The following is a 21,617-nucleotide window of genomic DNA, read 5'->3' on the forward strand; positions in this document are numbered from 1 at the left end:
AGTTGGACACGACTGAACTGAACTGAAAGAGCCTCTTGATGAGGATGAAAGAGGACAGTGAAAAAGATGGTTTGAAACTTAACATTCAAAAATTAAGATTTGGCATCCGGTTCCATCACTTCATGACATATAGAAGGGGAGAAAGTGGAAGCAGTGGGTTTATTTTCTTGCGCTCCAAAGTCACTCAGATGGTGACTGCAGTCATGAAATTAAAAGATCCTCCTGCCTTAGAAGAAAAGTTATGACAAACCTACACAGTGTATTAAAAAGCAGAGGCATCACTTTGCCAACAAAGGTCTATACAGTCACAGCTATAGTTTTTCCAGTGGTCATGCACAGATGTGAGAGTTGGACCATAAAGAAGACCAAGCACTGACAAATTGATGCTTTCGAACTGTGGTGCTGGAGAAAACTCTTGAGAGTCCCCTGGACTGGAAGGAGATCAAACCAATCAATCCTAAAGGAAATCAGTTCTGAATATTCATTGGAAGGGCTGATGCTGAAGCTCCAATACTTGGACTACCTGATGCAAAAAGCTGACTCACTGGAAAAAACCCTGATGTTAGGAAAAACTGAAGGCAAAAGAAGGAGGGGGCAACAGAGGATGAGATGGTTAGCTAGCATCACAGACTGAAAGGACATGAATTTGAGCAAACTCTGGGAAACAGTGGAGGACTGAAGCTTGGCATGCTGCAGTCCATGGTGTCTCAAAGAGCTGGATAGGACTGAGCAACTGACTAACAACAACAAATGGTAGGAGTATGAGTTTTGTATGTTTTGGATAACAGCCCTTTATCAAGTGTGTCCTTGCGATTATCTTCTCCCAGTCTGTGTGGCATATCTTCTCATTCTCTTGATACTGTCCTTCACACAGCAGAAGTTTTTAATTTTAGTGAAGTCCAACCTGTCTATTCTTTCTTTTACAGATGATGTCTTTGGTGTATCTAAAAAGTCACTGCCATCCCCAAGGTAAGCTACATTTTCTCTGATGTTATCCTACACAAGTGTTATAGTTTTGTTTTACACTTATGTATGTGATTCATTTTGAGTAATTTTTCTGAAGTAAAGTCTGTGTCAATATTTATTTACTTATTTATTTTTGCATGTATACGACTATCTGTTCCAAAGCAAAGACAATCTTTGCTCCACTGTATTGCTTTTGCTCATTCTGTCTAAGATCAGCTCACTATATTCATGTGGGTCTATTTCTGGACTCTATATACTGCTGCACTGATCCTTTACAGTAAGTCTTGAAGTCAGGTAGTGTCAGTACTACAACTCTGTTCTTCAATATTGTATTTGCTATTCTAGATCATTTGCCTTTCCATATAAACTATAGACCCTGTCTGTTAATATCCATGAAATAACATGCTGGGATTTTAACTGGGAGTGCATGAAATCTATGGGTCAATTTTGGAAGAACTGACACTGAAAATATTGAGTCACCTATCCATGAACATTATCCATCAGAGGGCAGACAAAATGGAAACCACAACTTCAGAAAACTAACCAAACTGATCACTTGGATCACAGCCTTGTCTAAGTCAATGAAAGTATGAGCCATGTCATGCAGGGCCATTCAAGACAGATAGGTCATGGTATTGAGTTCTCACAAAACGTGGTCCACTGGAGAAGGGAATGGCAAACCACTTCAATATTCTTGACTTGAGAACTCCATGAGCAGTATGAAAAGGCAAAAAGATAGGACACTGAAAGATGAACTCCCCAGGTGCACAATATGCTAAGGGAGAAGGGTAGACAAATATCTACGAAAAGAATAAAGAGATGGAGCCAAAGCAAAAACAACAGACAGTTGTGTATATGGCTGCTAACAGAAGTCAAGTCCGATGCTGTAAAGAACAATATTGCTTAGGAACCTGGAATAATTTAGGTTCATAAATCAAAGTAAGTTGGAAGTGGTCAAACAGGAGATGGCAAGAGTGAATATTGACATTTTGGGGATCAGTGAACTAAAATGAACTGGAATGGGCGAATTTAACTCAGATGACCATTATATCTACTACTCTGGGCAAGAATCTCTTAGAAGAAATGGAGCAGCCCTCATAGACAACAAGAGAGTACAAACTGCAGTACTTGGGTGCAGTCTCAAAAATGACAGAATGATCTGTTTGTTTCCAAAGCAAATCATTCAATATCACAGTAATCCAGTCTACGCCCCAACCACTAAAGCTGAAAAAGCTGAAGCTGAACAGTTCTAACACAACCTACAAGACGTTCTACAACTAACACCAAAAACAGATGTCCGTTTCATCACAGGGGACTGGAATACAAACATAGGAAGTCAAGAGATACCTGGAGTAAGAGGCAAATTTGGCCTTGGAGTACAAAATGATGCAGGAAAAAGGCTAACAAGAGTTTTGCCAAGAGGATGCACAGGTCATAGCAAACACCCTCTTCAAACAACACAAGAGACAACTCCACACATGAACATCACCAGATGGTTACACCAAAATCAGATTGATTACATTCTTTGTAGCCAAAGATGGATAAGTTCTATACAGTCAGCAAATATAAGACCAGGAGCTGCCAGCAGCTCAGATCATGAACTCCTTATTGCCAAATTCAGACTTAAATTGAAAAAAGTGGGGGAAACCACTAGACCATTCAGGTATGATCTAAATCAAATCACTTTTGATGATACAGTGCAAGTGACCAATAAATTCAAGGGATTAGACCTGATAGACAGAATGCCTGAAGAACTATGGACAGAGGTTCATGACACTGTATAGGAGGCGATGATCAAGACCATCTCCAAGAAGAAATGCATAAAGGCAAAATGGTAGTCTGAGGAGGCCTTACAAATAGCTGAGAAAAGAAGAGAAATGAAAGGCAAATGATAAAAGGAGAGATATATCCACCTGATTGCAGAGTTCCAAGAATAGCAAGGAGAGGTAAGTAAGCCTTCCTCGGTGATTAATGCAAAGAAATAGAGGATAACAAGAGAATGGGAAAGACTAGAGATTTCTTGAAGAAAATTAAGAGATACCAAGGGAAACATTTCATGCAAAGATGGGCACAATAAAGGACAGAAATGGTATGGACCTAACAGAAGCAGAAGATATGAAGAAGAGGTGGCAAGACAAACAAAAGAACTACACAAAAAAGATCGCCATGAAAAAAAAAAAAAGAAAAAAAGAAAAAAGATCGCCATGACCCAGCTAACCATGATGGTGTGATCACTCACCTAGAGCCAGACATCCTGGAATGATAAGTCAAGTGGGCCGTAGGATGCATCACTATGAACAAAGCTATTGGAGGTGATGGAATTCCAGCTGAACTATTTCAAATTCTAAAAGATGAGGCTGTGCAAGTGCTGTACTCAATATGCCAGTAAATCTGGAAAACTCAGCAGTGGCCACAGGACTGGAAAAGGTCAGTCTTCATTCCAATCCCAAAGAAAGGCAATGCCAAAGAATGCTGAAACTACTGCATAATTGCACTCATCTCGTACGCTAGCAAAGTAATGCTCAAAATTCTCCAAGCCAAGCTTCAACAGTATGTGATCAGAGAACTTCCACATGTTCAAGCTGGATTTAGAACAGGCAGAGGAACCAGAGATCAAATTGTCAACAATCGCTGGATCATCAAAAATGCAAGAGAGCTCCAGAGAAACATCTACTTTTGCTTTATTGACTATGCCAAAGCCTTTGACTGTGTGGATCACCTGTAGAAAATTGTTAAAGAGATGGGAATACCAGACCACCTTACCTGATTCCTGAGATATCTGTATGCCGGTCAAAAAGCAACAGTTAGAACCAAACAGGGAACAACAGACTGGTTCCAAATCGGGAAAGGAGTATGTCAAGGCTGTATACTGTCACCCTGCTTATTTAACTTATATGCATATCATGAGAAATGCTGGACTGGATGAAGCACAAGCTGGAAGCAAGATTGCTGGGAGAAATATCAATAACCTCAGGTATGCAGATGACACCACCCTTATGGCAGAAAGTGAAGAGGAACTAAAGAGCCTCTTGATGAAAGTGAAAGAGGAGAGTGAAAAAGTTGACTTAAAGCTCAACATTCAGAAAACTAAGATCATGGCATCAGGTCCCATCACTTCATGGCAAATACATGGGGAAACATGGAAACAGTGACAGAGTTTATTTTCTTGCACTCCAAAATCACCACAGATGGTGACTGCAGCCATGAAACCAAAAGACCCTTGCTCCTTAGGGAAAAGCTATGACAACCTAGATAGCATATTAAAAAGCAGAGACATTACTTTGCCAACAAAGGTCTGTCTAGTCAAAGCTATGGTTTTTCCAACAGTCATGTATGGATGTGAGAGTTGGACTATAAAAAAAACTGAGTGCCTAAAAATTGATGCATTTGAACTGTGGTGTTGGAGTAGGCTCTTGAGAGTCCCTTGGACTGCAAGGAGATCCAGCCAGTTCATCCTAAAGGAAATTAGTCCTCAATATTCATTGGAAGGACTGATGCTGAAGCTGAAACTCCAATACTTTGGCCATCTGATGCAAGGAACTGACTCATTAGAAAAGACCCTGACGCTGGGAAAGATTGAACGCAAGAGGAGAAGGGGATGACACAGGATGAGATGGTTGGATAGTATCACTGACTCAATGGACGTGACTGTGAGTAAACTCCGGGAGTTGGTGATGGACAGGGAGGCCTGGGGTGCTGCAGTCCATTGGGTTGCAAAGAGTTGGACATGACTGAGCAACTGAACTGAACTGATGATAATGTTGTACCAAAGATTATATGCTAACTTCAGGAATGCGTTGGTGCACATCTTCCTGGATTGTAGTTAAAGCTGAAAAACAATTTTTCACTTTAGAAAACTAAAGGCTGAAGTAAATAGAGTAGAAAACAAGTGAATATGTAGTAAAGAAATCCATAGAAATTCAATATTTGTGTACTTCAAAGTTTTCAGAGCAGCAAAGCTGTCTAAGAAGTTCCTATTTGTTACTGGAGTGCTTTGTCACTTTCTGTTTTGGTCTTCTTGAGTACTTACTTACTACAGAGCAATATTAATGTATATTGTTCACTGTGATCATTTTAACGGGTATGTTGTTATCTATGTGTTAATCTTATCTCCTCCAAATGAGAACTGTTTTTTTTAACTTTGCCTTAAAAGGACACGTTTAGGTCCAAGCAGACAGTAAACCCTCAACAGCTACTAAGTGAATGACTGACATCACAGAATTATACTGGTAAGACTCTAAATGAAAGCATCTAAACCATGATCAAGATTTCCAGTTGATATATTGTTAAACTGCAACACTTTTTTTTTTCTGAACACTTTTCTTTAAAAACAAAAACCTACCAAAATGAAAAACTGGAGTCACTATGTAGCAATATAATCTCAAAGAGAATCAGCCAAAAAGTTTTCACAAGTCACTGAGATTTAAAACAATTCAATGGCAAGAGTTTCCATGAAGTTTTGATGTATTTTAGAAGTATCATAGATCAATGTCAAAACCAACAATAATTATCAGTGCAAGCATAATTTGGGACTCTTTTAGTTTACACATTTGTCAATCATGAATGCCTTCAAAGATTACTTACTCCAATCCCCTACCCCACGCCCAGCTAAAAATTTTGAAAACAAAATTTAAATCCAAGGATTCATGGCCTTTTTTGAAAATCTAGGTTACATGGCTTTTTTCATCATGTAAAATTCCTATTCTAATAAACTCTGGATTCAGAGTTCACAGATCACTTGAAAAAGAAAGCACATACACATCTAATTCTTACCAGTTTTTCGGGTAAAAAAAAAAAAAGTATTGTGTTATTTGCAGCTGCCTTAACAGCAAACGACAATTAAATGTGTGAACAAGGTTGTCAGAATAACACTTATCATTCACACCACTTATGGAAAGGCGCTCTAAGACTTCCAGAAGCACTAATTAAAATTAACGAAAGCAACTTACGGGGACGTGTCAAGAGAGGTACAGTTTGTCATCTGCTGTTTGAAACAGAGGAAAACCAAATCGCCTCAAAGCTCCGGAGTTTTTACTCTAATGTGTAAATCCAACCCAGCGGTCACCGGCCCTGAGGAACCGAGGCCGGGCTCAACAAGCTACTCACTAAGGTAAGAGTTTCAATCCCTTCCATGTTACCCAACTGCTTAGAAAAAGAACTGAAGAGGATGCCGGAGGGAATTTTCTTTCAGAAATCAGAAAAGGCCTGGGGTGGGGGGCGGTATCCTGTTTACTACAGAGAGGAGAAAGTGCAGGGTCCTACTGAAAGTTGCTTGATATACCCCACCACCAGCCACCTTCTTTTTTTTTTTTTTTAACTCAACGTGAATGAAGACACTCAAAACGAGAAGAACGTTAATGATATTACCCACCTCTAGCCCCAAAGAACCCAGGAAGACTCTCATCCAGGACTCAGGTACCTCTTTCTCACCTGGGCCTTGCAGAAGTCGGCCGTCCTGACGTAAACGCACTTTTCAGCAATGCGCCTTCCGATTGGTTGACTCGGGAGGGAGGCCTCAGTCCTATTGGCTTCAAGAGCCGAGGAGGCGGGAGTTTGGAGCTGACTGTGACAGGCCCGCGGCTTAAGCTCCCAGAGTTCTCATTGGGTCAACGCGGGAAGCCCCAAGATGGCGGCAGCAGGGACCTGCGGCACCGGCACCCGGGGTACTGGGTCTATGGTGGCGGCGGCCAGCACGAACAACGTCACTAGCTTCCAGCGGAGGGGTCCCAGAGCTAGCGGTGCCGACAGTGGCTGCTCTCGACTGGTGTCCATCGCGGGGACACGGCCGTCGGTGCGGAATGGACAGCTGCTGGTATCAACCGGGCTGCCAGCCCTGGACCAGCTCCTAGGTCGGTTCAGAACGGAGATCTGGGCTCAGCAGAGGGAAAAGAGGGAGGGGACTTGCCGGGGTAGACACCCTGACCCACATCTTTCTCTCACCTCTCAGCATTCGGACTTGGAGAGGATGGCTCAGTCTGATGGAGGGGAGGAAGGGTTGCATGGAGACTTTAAATGCTGTTAATCAGATCTGGTTTTGTGCTCCCACTTTCTACCTTGGTGCCCACCAGGCTTTTTCTCGATTACGACAGGAAACCTACATGCTTCTTACCCTTACGTGCATTCCTAGTGAAGGGCAGTCACTGATGATTGGAGACGATTTGGCATTCATCTAGGATCCCGTCCCGGTCTTTGAATGCACTCTTATGTGAATCCCAGATAGCCCATGGTTTGGGCTAACCTACAGAAGTTTGTATCACTTGAGACAGATGGGCATCAATAGAAAATGCTGAAAAAAGTAACTTCCCCTCTTTCGCCGCCTGACTGCTTATCTCCTGGTTCTGAATCTTTAATCATTATTGACTTTAAAAGAATGTATGTTAAAAGCTTAGGTGCATCCAAGTAATGAAAGCCTGTCTTTGACCTCAACAGACGTACCCAGTATCTGCGTTAAATATATGTATTTTTGTTTTTGTTATTTTTTCTCTATATATTTTGCTTCCCAGAGTTACATCTCAAACGATGTTTAAAATTATTTTTAAATTTCAACGAGAAAAAGAAGTCCAGATTTTAGGCTTTCCAAAATCTCTGGAATTTTTCTTGAGAAGGCTGCTAAAGAATATGCTTGATTAATAACCATTAATTATTAATGTTTAATTATTAACCATTAATTAACCAATAGTTAATAACCATTAATTATTAATCTAATCTGTAGGTTAGATAGGTAGGGCAAAGCTGCTGTGTTAATAAAGCTTGTAAAGTAGTTCATTCCTATCAGAATGCTACTTTACTAAAATTGGTCCATGTTTGTATTTCATAATTTTTTTATTATAGGGTGAGATGTGTCAGTTAAGCCTTGTACACTTTCATAAAATATTACAAATGACATTGTTCTTGTACTTCCCTTGTCATTTTCACTCTGTAATTTTTTTCCCCACAGGTAGACTTTGAGATAGGTTTAGCAATAGAAAGGCCAGTGAGAAAGAGTATGACTTCTTACCTCTGTTACTTTATGACCATAACTGGATCCTGGTTATTTCTATGTAAATTTAAATAATAAATTTGAATGTTTTCCCTTAATTGTTTCAACTCTGATGCCTTCCTAAATTGCATGGTACTATAAACAGAAATGATTCAAAATATCTAGTTAGCAAATATTTATCTCACTTTTTTTCCCTTATGAGTTTAAATTGGGGTCATCCTGTATTTATATGTAAAACTTGGAGGCTGTTCCTAGTCCTTAATTTTTTTTTTTTGGTAACTCAGTGTAGATATGTAACTTCATTCACTGATCCTGAAACTCTCCAAACAAAAAGGTCACGTTTCTCACATTACATCTTCAGTTCCTCATTAGAATAACAAAATGTAACTAGCACAGTACCTGGTACTTATAGATTCTAAATAAGTTCTTGGTTTAAAGAAAAATAATGTGTAGGAAAAAGCGTGCACAGATTATGAAACATGTAGGATGGAATTATGTGTTTGAGCTCTAAAATCAGACATGGCGATTAACTGACATGAATAGAGTCACAAAACTGTGACAGTCTGGTTGATCTTCAGGCTCCACATTTAATGCTCTGCACTATGCTGCAATTGCTTCAATTTTTTGAGACCTCTTTTCAGGTGTTTTTAACCATTTATTGAATCTAAGCCTGAAGATTTAACTGTAATAGCCTCTTAAAGCACCCACCAGAAAGGTGACCCAAAGCACCTTCCTTGTGTTTTTTTACGGTGATATAAACTTGAACTGTAATTTTAAATTTCTCCAGATTTGCTTGAAGTTGGGGAATCTATTTATTTGACTCTAACAAGATTATGCTAAAAATTAGTGTTCATTAAAATGATTCAAATAAGTATCAGTTTTTGGATATTTTGAAATATATTTTGCATGTATACAGTTAATTCTCAAATTGCACAAAAGTTGAAGACATTCTTATAATAGGAGTTACTACATTTGGAATAATAAAATGTCTAGAAATATTTTAGTTGTTAACTTCCTAATGGCATTTTTATATTTTGATTTTCTATTTTTTGTGGCCCTTTGGAGCAAACCCTATACATGTGTTATTCATTAAACCATTGTTTGAAAGTGAAACATTTGGCTGCTAATGTGTATACACAAAAGTAAAAGCAATTCAGATTATACTGTGGTTCTGAAATGTTGTCTGACTCAAGATTGTGACAAGTCTAATATAATCTTATAGCGACAAGATGTAATGATAGTAGGATGCTATGACATCAGAATGATGAAACTATACTGTGACATTGTTGTTGCCTAAATATATTCTGTAGTTACTGCATAACAAGTAAATGTTGTGTTGTCACTGGCATACACTGCAGTGATATTTTACTACTGCCATTGTAATTTAAAGTGTAGATGCAAAATGAAAAGCATAAAATAGGCAAATTGAATGTTAGTTATTTGATGATATACTAGTATTTCCATTGCTTACTCCAAAGTGTTTTATAAATTTGAGACTTTTCTATTACTGCGTCTTAATCTTCATGATCTAGTTGTATTAAATATTTTTATTCTTTATTTTATTGTTAGATATCGATTTATATTTCCCAAGTTGAATAATTTACATTCTGGAATTTCCTAACCCAGTTTCTCAACCGTCCCTTTCCAGAACATTTATGTTGTTATTTGAGGACGCTGTATGTAAATATTTCATTTTTCTTCTTCCAGGAATTTCCAAGGAGATTATATAGTAGATAACGGATTCTGGCAAAATTTCTCTTTTCCTTGAATATAAAATAGTCCATTTTAGGACCATATTGACTAACGTAGAGAAATTATCTCCCAGGCTCATCCTTCAGAAAGATACTTGAAGGACGGATGACTTCTCAGTTTTAACTGGATTAAACTCTGTGTTGTTCAGAATTTATTAAATTTTGACAGACAAGTGAATGGAAATAGGAATTGGGGTAAATAATAATCCAGGAAGACTGCCCTGAAGAAGCTTGAGGGTAGCTACCATTTTCAACATTGCCATGAAAAAATAATTACTGGTGGGTATAGTTCTTTGCTCCATTATATTTTAATCTTGCTTCCCTGATAGCTCAGCGGGTAAAGTATCTGCCCATAATGCTGGAGACAAAGGAGAAGCGTGTTCGATCCCTGGGTTGGGAAGATCCCCTAGAGAAGGAAATGGCAACCCACACCAGTATTCCTGCCAGGAAAATCGCATGGACAGAAGAGCCTGTTGGGCTACAGGCCATGGGGTCACAAAGAGTTGACCACCACTGAGCACACACACATCTTAACCTGGAGTGTGGGATGATATGCATTAAGCTTGGGCTGTTTATTTAGTATCATCCCAGTTATGATATTTTAACAATTGATACCTGTACATTTAAAGCAAGTGCCACTCAGTCCTTTGTAAAATTGTTTCACGCAATTTAATCAACAGAACCATTCTCATTGTTGATGGCTTTTCTGTTTTGATTCCCATGTTTGCCCAGCCAATACCTGTGATAACCAAGAGTTGTTAGGATGTTTCTTACCTAGAAAAAGTAGACTTGTTAATCATATAACTGCAATTTAATTTTAAGTGTGGCATTAATTAGGTAGTTAAGGATATTGCTATGAACGAAGGATATGGCTGTTACATTGCCTTTTCCCTACAAAGCCTTTAAGATGCCTGTTTTGCTTCTATAATTTTAAACAAAACTACTGATTTACAGAGAGCACTGGAAAGAACTAGGATGAAAGACTTCTCTTTCCTAACTTTTATTTCTCTTCCCTTTTAAACTTTTAGCTTTGAAAAAGGAGTTGCCTTTATTGTAAAACAAGATAAAATTTATGGACCTTCATATTCTAATATATTAATTTGACCTTGTTTACCCTAAATGTATAGCTTAATTAGAGATTTGTTTTGGGAACTGTGTAGGGCTTTTCTCCCTTTAAATTAATATATCATTTTCTAACTATTCACATGAATTTTTTTAAATCTTTCCTTCGTATTTAAAAAAATTTTTAAATAGATATTGACACTTAAAATCTTAAATTTTCCAGTGTTTCTTAAGCTTTTATATTTATTCTAGTTTTAAGACAAAATAGTCACTTTTTTAAAATGTAAAAGCTTGATGAATTTTATACTTTAAGATATCAGACTTGAAAAGTATTTTCAAGCTTTCAAACTTGTGTAAACTTACAAGTTGATGAAATATTCTCCCATATTTTTTTAGTAAGCTGGAGGTGAGCTTAAACATACTTTTTAAAGTGGTCTGAGGTAAAACCAAAAGTTTATTTTTTTAGTGACTTAGAATATTGGTGATTTATCTGATATGATTAAACGGAAGAGGAGGCATTAAACAAGACCATTTTTTACTTTGTGTGTGTGTCCACCTGTGCATTATATCATATTTAATTGGGAAACTATTTCTTGATCTGTTCTCATTATTTCACTATGAATATCATTCACAAAAAGCAGAATATTCCACTTGGAGGCCTTATATGAATTTCTAAGACAAGTGCTTCCTTACCCTGTTACTTTCCTGTCAGACATTTTAATGTGCTATGGGGAAAAGATATTTCTGTTTTAATTAGGAATTATTAATGTGAAATCTGTGCTGCTTTTGAAATTGCTAATGAATTGCTGAATTTAAAGATGGATTGAAAGCTAACTTTTGTTGAATATATCATGTCAAGTATCTTGTGTTTAGTTGGTTAAGCTTTTCAATTTTGGGTAGGGAGAATGACTGCTAACTTATTAAAATTTACTCTACTTTAAAATATAGCTAGAATCTCAGTATATTGAGTGAGATATTGCAAAATACCTTATACTGAGTATTTGTGGGAAATGTGGTCTTACCACATTCTAAAATGAAGTTTGGAAGAATATAGGAACTTTACGGCTACATGCTTGTGTATATGGCCATGTCAAAATCACTTTACCTCATATACATAGAATAAAAGCTTGATTTATAAATAATTAGGTGGCTTCTTATTTCCCATGACTAACCTTCCAAATCACCAGCTTTACTAGGGCCAATTCAAATTTGAGTTAGCTCAAATTCAAATTCAAATTCAAAATTGAGCTAGTGAATTTATATAATATAGCCCATTAGAAAAAAAGTAAGTTGCCTTTTTGTAAGAGACGCCCAATAGAATATTAATTTGGCTGATAAAAAATGATTAAAATGTCCTCATATTATCTTGTTTTAAGGAACATTTGCATTTTCCAAACATAAAGATTTTCCATATATAATTTAATATATGAGAGATTTAAAAGTTTCGTTTCCTGAATTATCAGAAACAGTGGATTGTTCAACTCAGGCAGAAAACTACCTACCTTCGTAGTGTAGTCTGATTTGCTGTTTACTGTTAATACAGTAATAGAATTAATACTGGTAATACATTTATCAAATAATGTATTTAGTGTATCATGTATTGATTGTTTCTAATCAGAAAATAATTGCCAGAATGGTAAGAGTAGCTCTTACTGTACTTCTTTGGGCAAGACACCTGAGCGAGATATCGTATCATTCAGTTGGAGAACTGTTTCTTGATCAGTTCTCGTTATTTCACTGTGAATATCATTCACAAAAAATATCTACTTCTCTAAATATTCCACTTGGAGGCCTTATATAAATTCCTAATTTGAGAAGACATGAATATAGACCCAAAGAAGTTTAGATAACAAATCTAAATCCTTCCTATAAAGATTAAGTTATGGAAAAATGCAGCTAACTTTTTTGTAGTAGACTAGACGAGAAACTTGGAGTATCTGTTATGTGCCTGTATTATTTCATCTCAAATACACAAAATGATAATTACTAGCTAAATATTTTCACATGTGAGGAAAAATAGTGAAGAGTTGGAAAGTGTGATTTAAAATATTTAAAGTGGATTAAAGAATTAATATTGGTCTATATGTAGCACAAACTGTAAAACTAAATATTTACTCTTCTCCCAAACAGAGCCTTTTTGCTCTCATCTTTTATGGTTGTTATCATCACATATATTTCAGTTTATGTTAAACTTTTAATTTGACCAACATTTGTAGTTCTCCTGTGTAGTCTGGTGTGGCTTTAAATGCTAAAATGAAGTAACTTATCTCAATATGAACTTAAAATACATACTTAATTCAATAACATATCCACTTAAAAAATGTAAGTGTGTTTGTTCCTTTTTTTAAGCTGTTTTCTAACAATTTTGAATGCTCTGTTTTAGTCATAAAGTCCTCAAATATTAGATTGTATTAAGTGTGCATGCACCTTACCAAATTTCAAATTCTTTGAAACATAACAGGTTTTTATGCTTATTTGCAAGGCAAAAAAAACACTGTCATGAGTTTTTCATACTAAGTTTTTCTATGTATTGTTTGTCACTATAAAACTTTTTGGGAAAAGATTATTATATTCTAAATGTTTCACAATCTTGTAAGCAAAAAGCGCTAGTAATATTGTCTTCAATTGTCCAACAATTTTTAGTTTCTTTTTAAATTAATTATACTTTAAGTTCATTTGATTCTTTGTGTATACATTTTTAAATTTTTAAGTGAACTTGTTAGCATTTGCACCAATAACACATAGTAATGCTTTCACAAATGGTTTTAGAAACAAAATATCAGTTGTCAGGTGTTTGAATGTCTATCTTTCTGATGTTCTAGTTTCTTAAAACTTGATTTTAAATTGATTTTTAATAAACCTGCATTTCAGTTATATATTTATGATCATATTACCCTAATTCAAATATAATTAAAATAGCATTTTCTAGTAAAATTGAAAATATGTTTTGTGATTGTGGTGATTGTGCCTCTCTTGTTTGACAAAAATATTCATCTTACATTCTAAATACATTTAGAGTGTGTTCAGATTTTATGTGTGTTATTAATAATCAGAAAAGAATTCATTTTAACTGTCAGGTTTTTTTCTCCAAGATTTGTTAAATTTGAGAATAAAAATTAAAGTGGAATTTCTATTGTAATAACCTTTCTTTCTGTGTTGTACTTCTGTTGTAGTTAAGTTACTGTGCACATTTAGGTCTCAGCTATTGAGCTAATTTATTAATAAGTGCTAAATATAACATTAAAGGAATGCTTAGCCGGCTGTGTTGAATGCTGCATGGTCCTATCACAGGAGAAAGGAGGATAGTACAGTATATTATGAAAGTAATTGTAATGTGTAGTGTATAATTACATATAGTATGTAATTATTTCATAATAGCACCTTAAGCCAAGTATTGCAAAGGTAATTAAAATGTTGTTCTCAACTACAGTTTTGAAGTTGTTGAAGTACCTGTCCTTGATAATGCCTAACTTTTATGCTAAAGATAATATGAAAAGGTAGATTAATTTGTTCTTCATTTTGTTTCATTTCCAGGTGGAGGTTTGGCCGTTGGAACAGTTCTTCTAATTGGTTAGTATAGCATACATACTCTGCTCTCCCCAATTAGAGTTTTCTGTTGTGTGTATGATTTTATGGGTTTGCCTCTTCTGAAATTAATTATATAACACGCTACAAGAGTTAAGGTAAAGAGGAATTGCTTTATGTTTAATTTAAATTAAACTATTAATCTGAACTTGAACTGATTTAGAAAAATACATGTGAAAATGTAGCTCTTATACTTAAAAAGTGTTCACAGCTCCTTGTCTTCCATTTGTTTTAAAAAGGTGAAAATAGTGCTGATTTTTTCCAGAATCTCAGTATTTAGAGTGGGATTGTTACAGTGATTTATTTGATAATTTGATGTACGCATAAGCCCATTGTATATATCACAGATTTTTACCTTACTTGTCGTCTTATTCAAAGAAAAATGACAAGGATAAATCGCATTTTTGTTCATCTTTAAAGCTTCCATACTTCTTACTTAAGTATACATACATAACCCAATTTACCTTTCTTTTAAGTTTAGATCACAGAATGTTGGAATTGAAATAAATCTTGACAGTTATGTAATCCAAGCTCCCACCTGGCCATGGAACACTTTTCGGATACCAAACACCATTTGAGTACAGATGATCTAGTTTAACAGGCTTGCCTGGTGGTTCAGACAGTAAAGAATCTGCCTGCAATGTGGGAGACTCGGGTTGGATCCCTGGTCGGGAAGATCACATGGAGAAGGAAATGGCAACCCACTCCAGTATTCTTGTCTGGAAAATCCAAAGGATGGAGGAGCCTGGCAGGCTACAGACCATGGCATCTCAAAAAAGAGTTGGACACAACTGAACGACTTCATTTTCACTTTATCTACTTTAAAGGGCTCACTACTTCACCAGTCAAACCTTTGTTATTTGAAAATGTATGATTAACTAGAAAGTTCTTTGTTAATTTTTAATTTGTATGCCTGTGATGAGTTTTTTGTTCCTAGTTTTTTGTCCTCTGATACTCTTTCACCTGACACTCTTAAAATATTTTAAAATAACAATTTAATCACCTCAAATCTTCTCCAGACTAAATAGACATAGTTTCTTAAACTGGTTTTTATGCATCGTGATTGTCACACTCCTTATTTTCCTGGTTATTCTCTTGTCACACCTTCTGCTCTAGCATTGTCTTTTTGTGCACAGAACTGAATATACTCCATATTTAGTATGCATGCTTGTGTGTTCAGTCATGTCCAACTCTTTGTGACCCCCGTTGACTGTAGCCTGCCAGGCTAGGCTGTCCATGGGATTATCCTGGCAAGAATACTGGGATGTGTTCCTGTTTCCTCCAGGGTATCTTCACAAACCAGGGATCAAACCTGCATCTGTAATGGCTTCTGCATGGCAAGGCAGATTCTTTACCACTGAGCCACCCGGGAAGGCTGAATTTAGTATGACCGATGCTTTATTCTAGAAATGATGGGAACCCAAATATTTCTACCTAACTAATATCCATGGAGGCATTCAGCACCTTGCTTTTTCTCCTAAATATATGTTAGAAAAAAAAAAAAGTGGTCCACTGGAGAACGAAATGGCAAACCACTTCAGTATTCTTGCCTTGGGAACCCTAGTATGAAAAGGCAAATAGATACAAGACTGAAAGATGAACTCCCCAGGGCGGTAGGTGCTCAGTATGCTACTGGAGAAGAGTAGAGAAGTAACTCCAGAAAGAATGAGGAGGTGGAGCCAAAGCGGAAAAAACACGCTGTTTTGGAGTGACTGGTGATGGAAGTAAAGTCCAGTCAAGATAAATTGGAAGTGGTCAAACAGGAGATGGCAAGAGTGAACATCAACGTTTTAGAAATAAGTGAACTAAAATGTACTGGAATGGGTGAATTTAATTCAGGTAACGGTTATACCTACTACTGTGGGCAAGAATCCCTTAGAAGAAATGGAGTAGCCCTCACAGTCAACAAGAGAGTCCAATATGAAGGACTTGAGTACAATCTCAAAAATGACAGAATGATCTCGGTCCTTTTCCAAGGCAAATCATTCAGTATCACAGTAATCCAAGAGTATACCCCAGCCACTAATGCTGAAGAAGCTGAAGTTGACAATTCTATGAGGACCTACAAGACCTTCTAGAGCTAACACCAAAAAATAGATATCCTTTTCATCATAGGGGACTGGAATCCAAATGTAGGAAATCAGGAGATACCTGGAGTAACAGGCAAGTTTGTCCTTAGAGTAGGAAATGAAGCAGGACAAAGGCTAACAGAGTTTGGCCAAAAGAACACACTGGTTATGGCAAACACCATCTTCCACCAACACAGGAGATGACATCATGATGACACGTGAACATCACCGGATGGTCAATACCAAAATCAGGTTGATTGTACTCTGCAGCTGAAGATGGAGAAGCTCTGTACACTCAGCAAAAACAAGACTAGGAGCTGACTGTGGGTCACAGCTTGAACTCCTTATTGCAAAATTCAGACTGAAATTGAAGAAAGTAGGGAAAACCGTTAGACTATTCAGATATGACCTAAATCAAATCCCTTATGATAATACAGTGGAAGCGACAAATAGATTCAAGGGATTAGTTTGCTAGAGTACCTGAAGGACTATGGACGGAATTTCGTGACATTACACAGGAGGCAGTGATCAGGACTATCCCCAAGAAAAAGAAATGCAAAATGGCAAAATGGTTGTCTGAGGAGGCCTTACAAATAGCTGAGAAAGGAAGAGAAGTGAAAGGAAAAGGAGAAAAGGAAAGATATTCCCATTTGAATGCAGAGTTCCAAAGAATAGCAAGGAGAGATGAGAAAGCCTTCCTCAGTGATCAGTGCAAAGACATAGAAGAAAACAATAGAATCGAAAAGACTAGAGATTTCTGGAAGAAAGTTAGAGATACCAAGGGAACATTTCATGCAAAGATGGGCACAATAAAGGACAGAAATGGTATGGGCCTAACAGAAGCAGAAGATATTAAGAAGAGGTAGCAAGAATACACAGAAGAACTGTACAAAATACATCTTCACGACCCAGATAATCACGATGGTGTGATCACTCACCTACAGCCAGACATCCTGGAATGTGAGGTCAAATGGGCCTTAGGAAGCATACTACAAACAAAGCTAGTGGAGGTGATGGAATTCCAGCTGAGCTATTTCAGATACTACAAGATGATGTTGAGGAAGTGTGGCATTCAATATGCCAGTAAATTAGCAAAACTTAGCAGTGGCCACAGGACTGGACAATGTCAGTCTTGATTCCTATCTCAAAGGCAATGCCAAAGAATGTTCAAACTACCACTCAGTTGCACTCATCTCACATGCTAGCAAAGTAATGCTCAAAATTCTCCAAGCCAAGCTTCAACTGTATGTGAACAGAGAACTTCCAGATGTTCAAGCTGGATTTAGAAAAGGCAGAGGAACCAGAAATCAAATTGCCAACATCTGTTGGATCATCAAAAAAAGAAGAGAGTTCCAGAGAAGCATCTACTTTTGCTTTATTGACTCTGCCAAAGCCTTTGACTGTGTGGATCACAACAAACTGTGGAAAATTCTTAAAGAGATGGAAATACCAGACCACCTTACCTGATTCCTGAGATATCTGTATGCCGGTCAAGAAGCAACAGTTAGAACCAGACAGGGAACAACAGACTGGTTCCAATTCGGGAAAGGAGTATGTCAAGGCTGTATATTGTCACCCTGCTTATTTAACTTAAATGTAGAGTACATCATGTGAAATTCCAAGCTGAATGAACCACAAGCTGTAATCAAGATTGCCGGGAGAAATATCAATAACCTCAGATGCAGATGACACCACCCTTATGGCAGAAAGCGAAGAGGAACTGAAGAGCCTCTTGATGAAAGTGAAAGAAGAGAGTTAAAAAGCTCGCTTAAAACTCAACAATCAAAAAAACGAAGATCACGGCATCCGGTCCCATCACTTCATGGCAAAGAGATGGGGAAACAATGGAGACAGTGACAGACTTTATTTTCTTGGGCTCCAAAATCACCAGAGATGGTGACTGCGGCCATGAAATTAAAAGGTGTTTGCTCCTTGGAAGAAAAACTATGACCAACCTAGACAGCATGTTAAAACGCAGAGACATTACTTTGCCAACAAAGGTCCATCCAGTCAAAGCTATGGTTTTTCCAGTAGTCATGTACGGATGTGAGAGTTGGACTATAATGAAAGCTGAGCACCGAAGAATTGATGCATTTGAACTGTGGTGTTGGAGTAGGCTCTTGAGAGTCCCTTGGACTGCATGGAGATCCAACCAGTCCATCCTAGAGGAAATCAGCCCTGAATATTCATTGGAAGAACTGAAATTGAAGCTGAAACTCCAATACTTTGGCCACCTGATGTGAAGAACTGTGTCACTAAAAAGACCCTGATGCTGGCAAGGATTGAAGGCAGAAGGAGAAGGGGACGACAGAGGATGAGATGGTTGCATGGCATCACCGACTCGATGGACATGAGTTTGAGTAAACTCCAGGAGTTGGTGATGGACAGACAAGTCTGGTGTGATGCAGTCCTTGGGGTTGCAAAGAGTTGGATGTGACCGAGCAACTGAACTGAACTGACTGATCTGATATTTTAGAAATCAGTCCATGTGCATTCTTATAGGTATCCCTTATTCTTCTTGACAACTGAATAGGAATTCATTGTGTGGATGTGCCATAATTTTCTTACATTTTTCTCTACTGATAAGGTTAACTCATTATCTTCTGTTACGAACAATCCTATTGTACAAATTTTATATGTATACGGTTTTCATGTATGTATAAGTATCTACAGAATAAGTTCCAAAATATAGGCTTGCTAAAGAGAAGCATGTGAAATTGTATTAGTTACTAGATTGCTCTCCCAAGAGGTTATACTACCGAATACTTTAGTCAGCTGTTATAACTAGGTTACCTTCACCCTTAACAATGTTGTACATTATCAAGGATTTTAATCTTTATCAGTCCAAATAGGTGAAAAGTGGAGAATGGGATTTCTTGATTTGAACTGGAACTTTTCTCTTTAATGTACAAAAATATAGTGAGTTATTGTAGTGGTTTAAAAAATATGCAAGTGAATTTTTATTCTTTTCTCCAGGGAAAATATGTGTGAATGATACTAAGAATCCAATGATGATTGATAATCATTCTGAAATTTTCATTGAACACCCGCTTGCATGCTAGATACTGGGGTTACAAATATAAATGAGTTATTCTCTTTCCTTAAAGAGGAGATACAAGTGAAGCAAACTATAACAACATAAGTTAATATGATAATACATGTGTTTACTGTTAATATATTTTATGGTTGGTTATAATTGTACAAGGAATTCCTGTTGATTTTTGTATATCAATCTTATAACCAGCACCTTTTGAATTGTTTATAGATTCACTTGAATTTTAAGTAGGCAATCATCTTCTGCAAGCATTGGAGATGTTATTTCATAACAGATTCTGGTGTTTTAAGAGTGGGTGCATCCATAACAAATATAAAATAAATATATGGTAGTGGCTTTCAAACCAGGCAGTAGGCAAAGGCTACAAGAATTTTGAGGAGTATATTAGAGACTTGAATCACTATAAACAGATTGTTAGTAGAAATCTGTAGTTTGAGGACACTGCCAATGAGAATGTAAAGGAAGATGCCTGTTACTGAAAACTGGAGGAAGGGGGTACTGGTTATGCAGTGGCAGAAAGCTTAGTGGTAACATTGGCAGTTATGTGGAAAGAACACATGCCTAATGAAGCTGGTGATCTGAGATTTTTTTTTAACAATAAGTAATAAAGGAAAACTCAAATAAGAATAAAGTACAGTGACAGATTTTTTAAAAGTCTATCTATGATGAAGTATCAGTTCACCAAGTATTACACTAGGTATTCAGTAACTATTTATTGAATTAATAATTGAACAAAACAGTACAGCAAGTATAAAGCAAAGGCCGCCTTTGTAGAGTCTAGTCTTTCCATAAAGCTAATGTTCTGAATTATCTCATTATTGTTTTTGCACTACTATCATTTTCTCAGTGTATAAGATTTTTAACGATATGTATAATTTAAATGAACTTAGATTCATGTTGATGTTTGCTGGAAACCAGTGCAATACTTGTCGATGTTTGGTAGAAACTAATGCGATTTCCCTTCAATTAAAAATAAATAAATTAAAAAAAATTTTTAAGTAAACTTAGTTTTATTATGTTACCTTGGTTTTTTTTTTTTTAGGAAATCTTAAAATTTGGAAGCATTTTTACATTTCTTTGAAAGATTAGATTAGCAGAAGGAGTCTTATCTACTAGGTTTTCTCCTTTTCTCCATTTTCAAGTAAGTACAACATATACAGTAGGTGAACTCTGCCTTAAGAAAGGGTGAATGGTCTAAATGTAAGCCAAGTATGAAGATTTAAGGTCAGAGGTTAGGAGCTTAGGGCATTACTATATGCTTGTCACTCAAAGATTTTTTTAAATTCCACAAATAAGGAAAATCCTTGTATCTCAGTTGGTAAAGAATCTGCCTGCCCCATGCAGGAGACCTGGGTTCAATTCCTGGGTCAGGAAGATCCCCTGGAGAAGGAAATGGCAACCCACTCCAGTATTCTTGCCTGGAGAATCCTATGGACAAAGGAGCCTGGCGGGCTATAGTCCATGGGGTTGCAAGAGTCGGATGTGACTTAGCGACTAAACCACCACCACCACCAAAGTATGAAGGTGATTTTCGTTAATTAATAACTTTCACTATAGGCTGTGAATATTTCTAATAATTTTCTCATTTACCAAGACAGTTACGTGTACCAGTGTGTACATGCACATGTGTGTGGGGTAACAGAGTAGTGGGTTTTCAGTTTCAGAAGCAATGTAACTGTGGAAACTGCACACAGTGAGCACTGCCTGAAAACCCATGATAGGGCCATTTTAGACCTTTGGAATGCAACAAAATAAGTGAATATGAATATGTAAAAGGCTATTCTCTGAGGAGGAACTGAGGGACTCCTACCTGTGCTTTGAAAATCAAATATAGAGTTTTCTTGAAACTTGTTTCATTCTTTAGCACCGGAAAAGGTTTTGAGATGTTTTATATTTAGATAGCTTTTTGACAGTCTGGTTCACATGTAAATTTGGTGCACCTGAAAAGTATCAAAAGTGAAAGCATAGCATAAATATTTAAAGTTCACACAGCTTCTTTTTACATAAAGGATCTTGAGCTATATGTGGAGATATGAAGCATCAAAGAGATTTAATAGAAATCAGTAATTAAGATACAAGTTATGTGACATTTAAGAACATTATTTAATCTCTTAGATTGATTATGTAGTTCTCATTCTAGAAATAAGAGA

General features: G+C 36.8%; 2 protein-coding genes across 7 annotated transcripts in view; one reads left to right on the forward strand and one right to left on the reverse strand.

Moving 5' to 3' along the window:
* IMMP1L (inner mitochondrial membrane peptidase subunit 1) overlaps nt 1-6,441 on the reverse strand; it is a 73,691-nt gene extending 67,250 nt beyond the window's left edge. Inside the window, exon 1 of one of the 6 annotated variants that reach the window (XM_043908694.1) lies at nt 6,338-6,441. The gene's annotated coding sequence lies outside the window, so the exon portion shown is untranslated. The remainder of the gene's footprint in view (nt 1-6,337) is intronic. The other 5 variants (XM_043908696.1, XM_043908706.1, XM_043908722.1 and 2 more) reach the window with 5 other exon arrangements.
* Nucleotides 6,442-6,563: 122 nt separating this feature from the next.
* ELP4 (elongator acetyltransferase complex subunit 4) overlaps nt 6,564-21,617 on the forward strand; it is a 227,412-nt gene continuing 212,358 nt past the window's right edge. Inside the window, exons 1-2 of the mRNA XM_043908655.1 lie at nt 6,564-6,815; nt 14,293-14,328. Of these exons, the coding sequence (XP_043764590.1) occupies nt 6,593-6,815; nt 14,293-14,328 (259 nt within the window). The 5' untranslated portion in view covers nt 6,564-6,592. The remainder of the gene's footprint in view (nt 6,816-14,292; nt 14,329-21,617) is intronic.

The sequence above is a fragment of the Cervus elaphus genome, chromosome 1, assembly GCF_910594005.1.
Source record: "Cervus elaphus chromosome 1, mCerEla1.1, whole genome shotgun sequence".
Taxonomy (NCBI): Eukaryota; Metazoa; Chordata; class Mammalia; order Artiodactyla; family Cervidae; genus Cervus; species Cervus elaphus.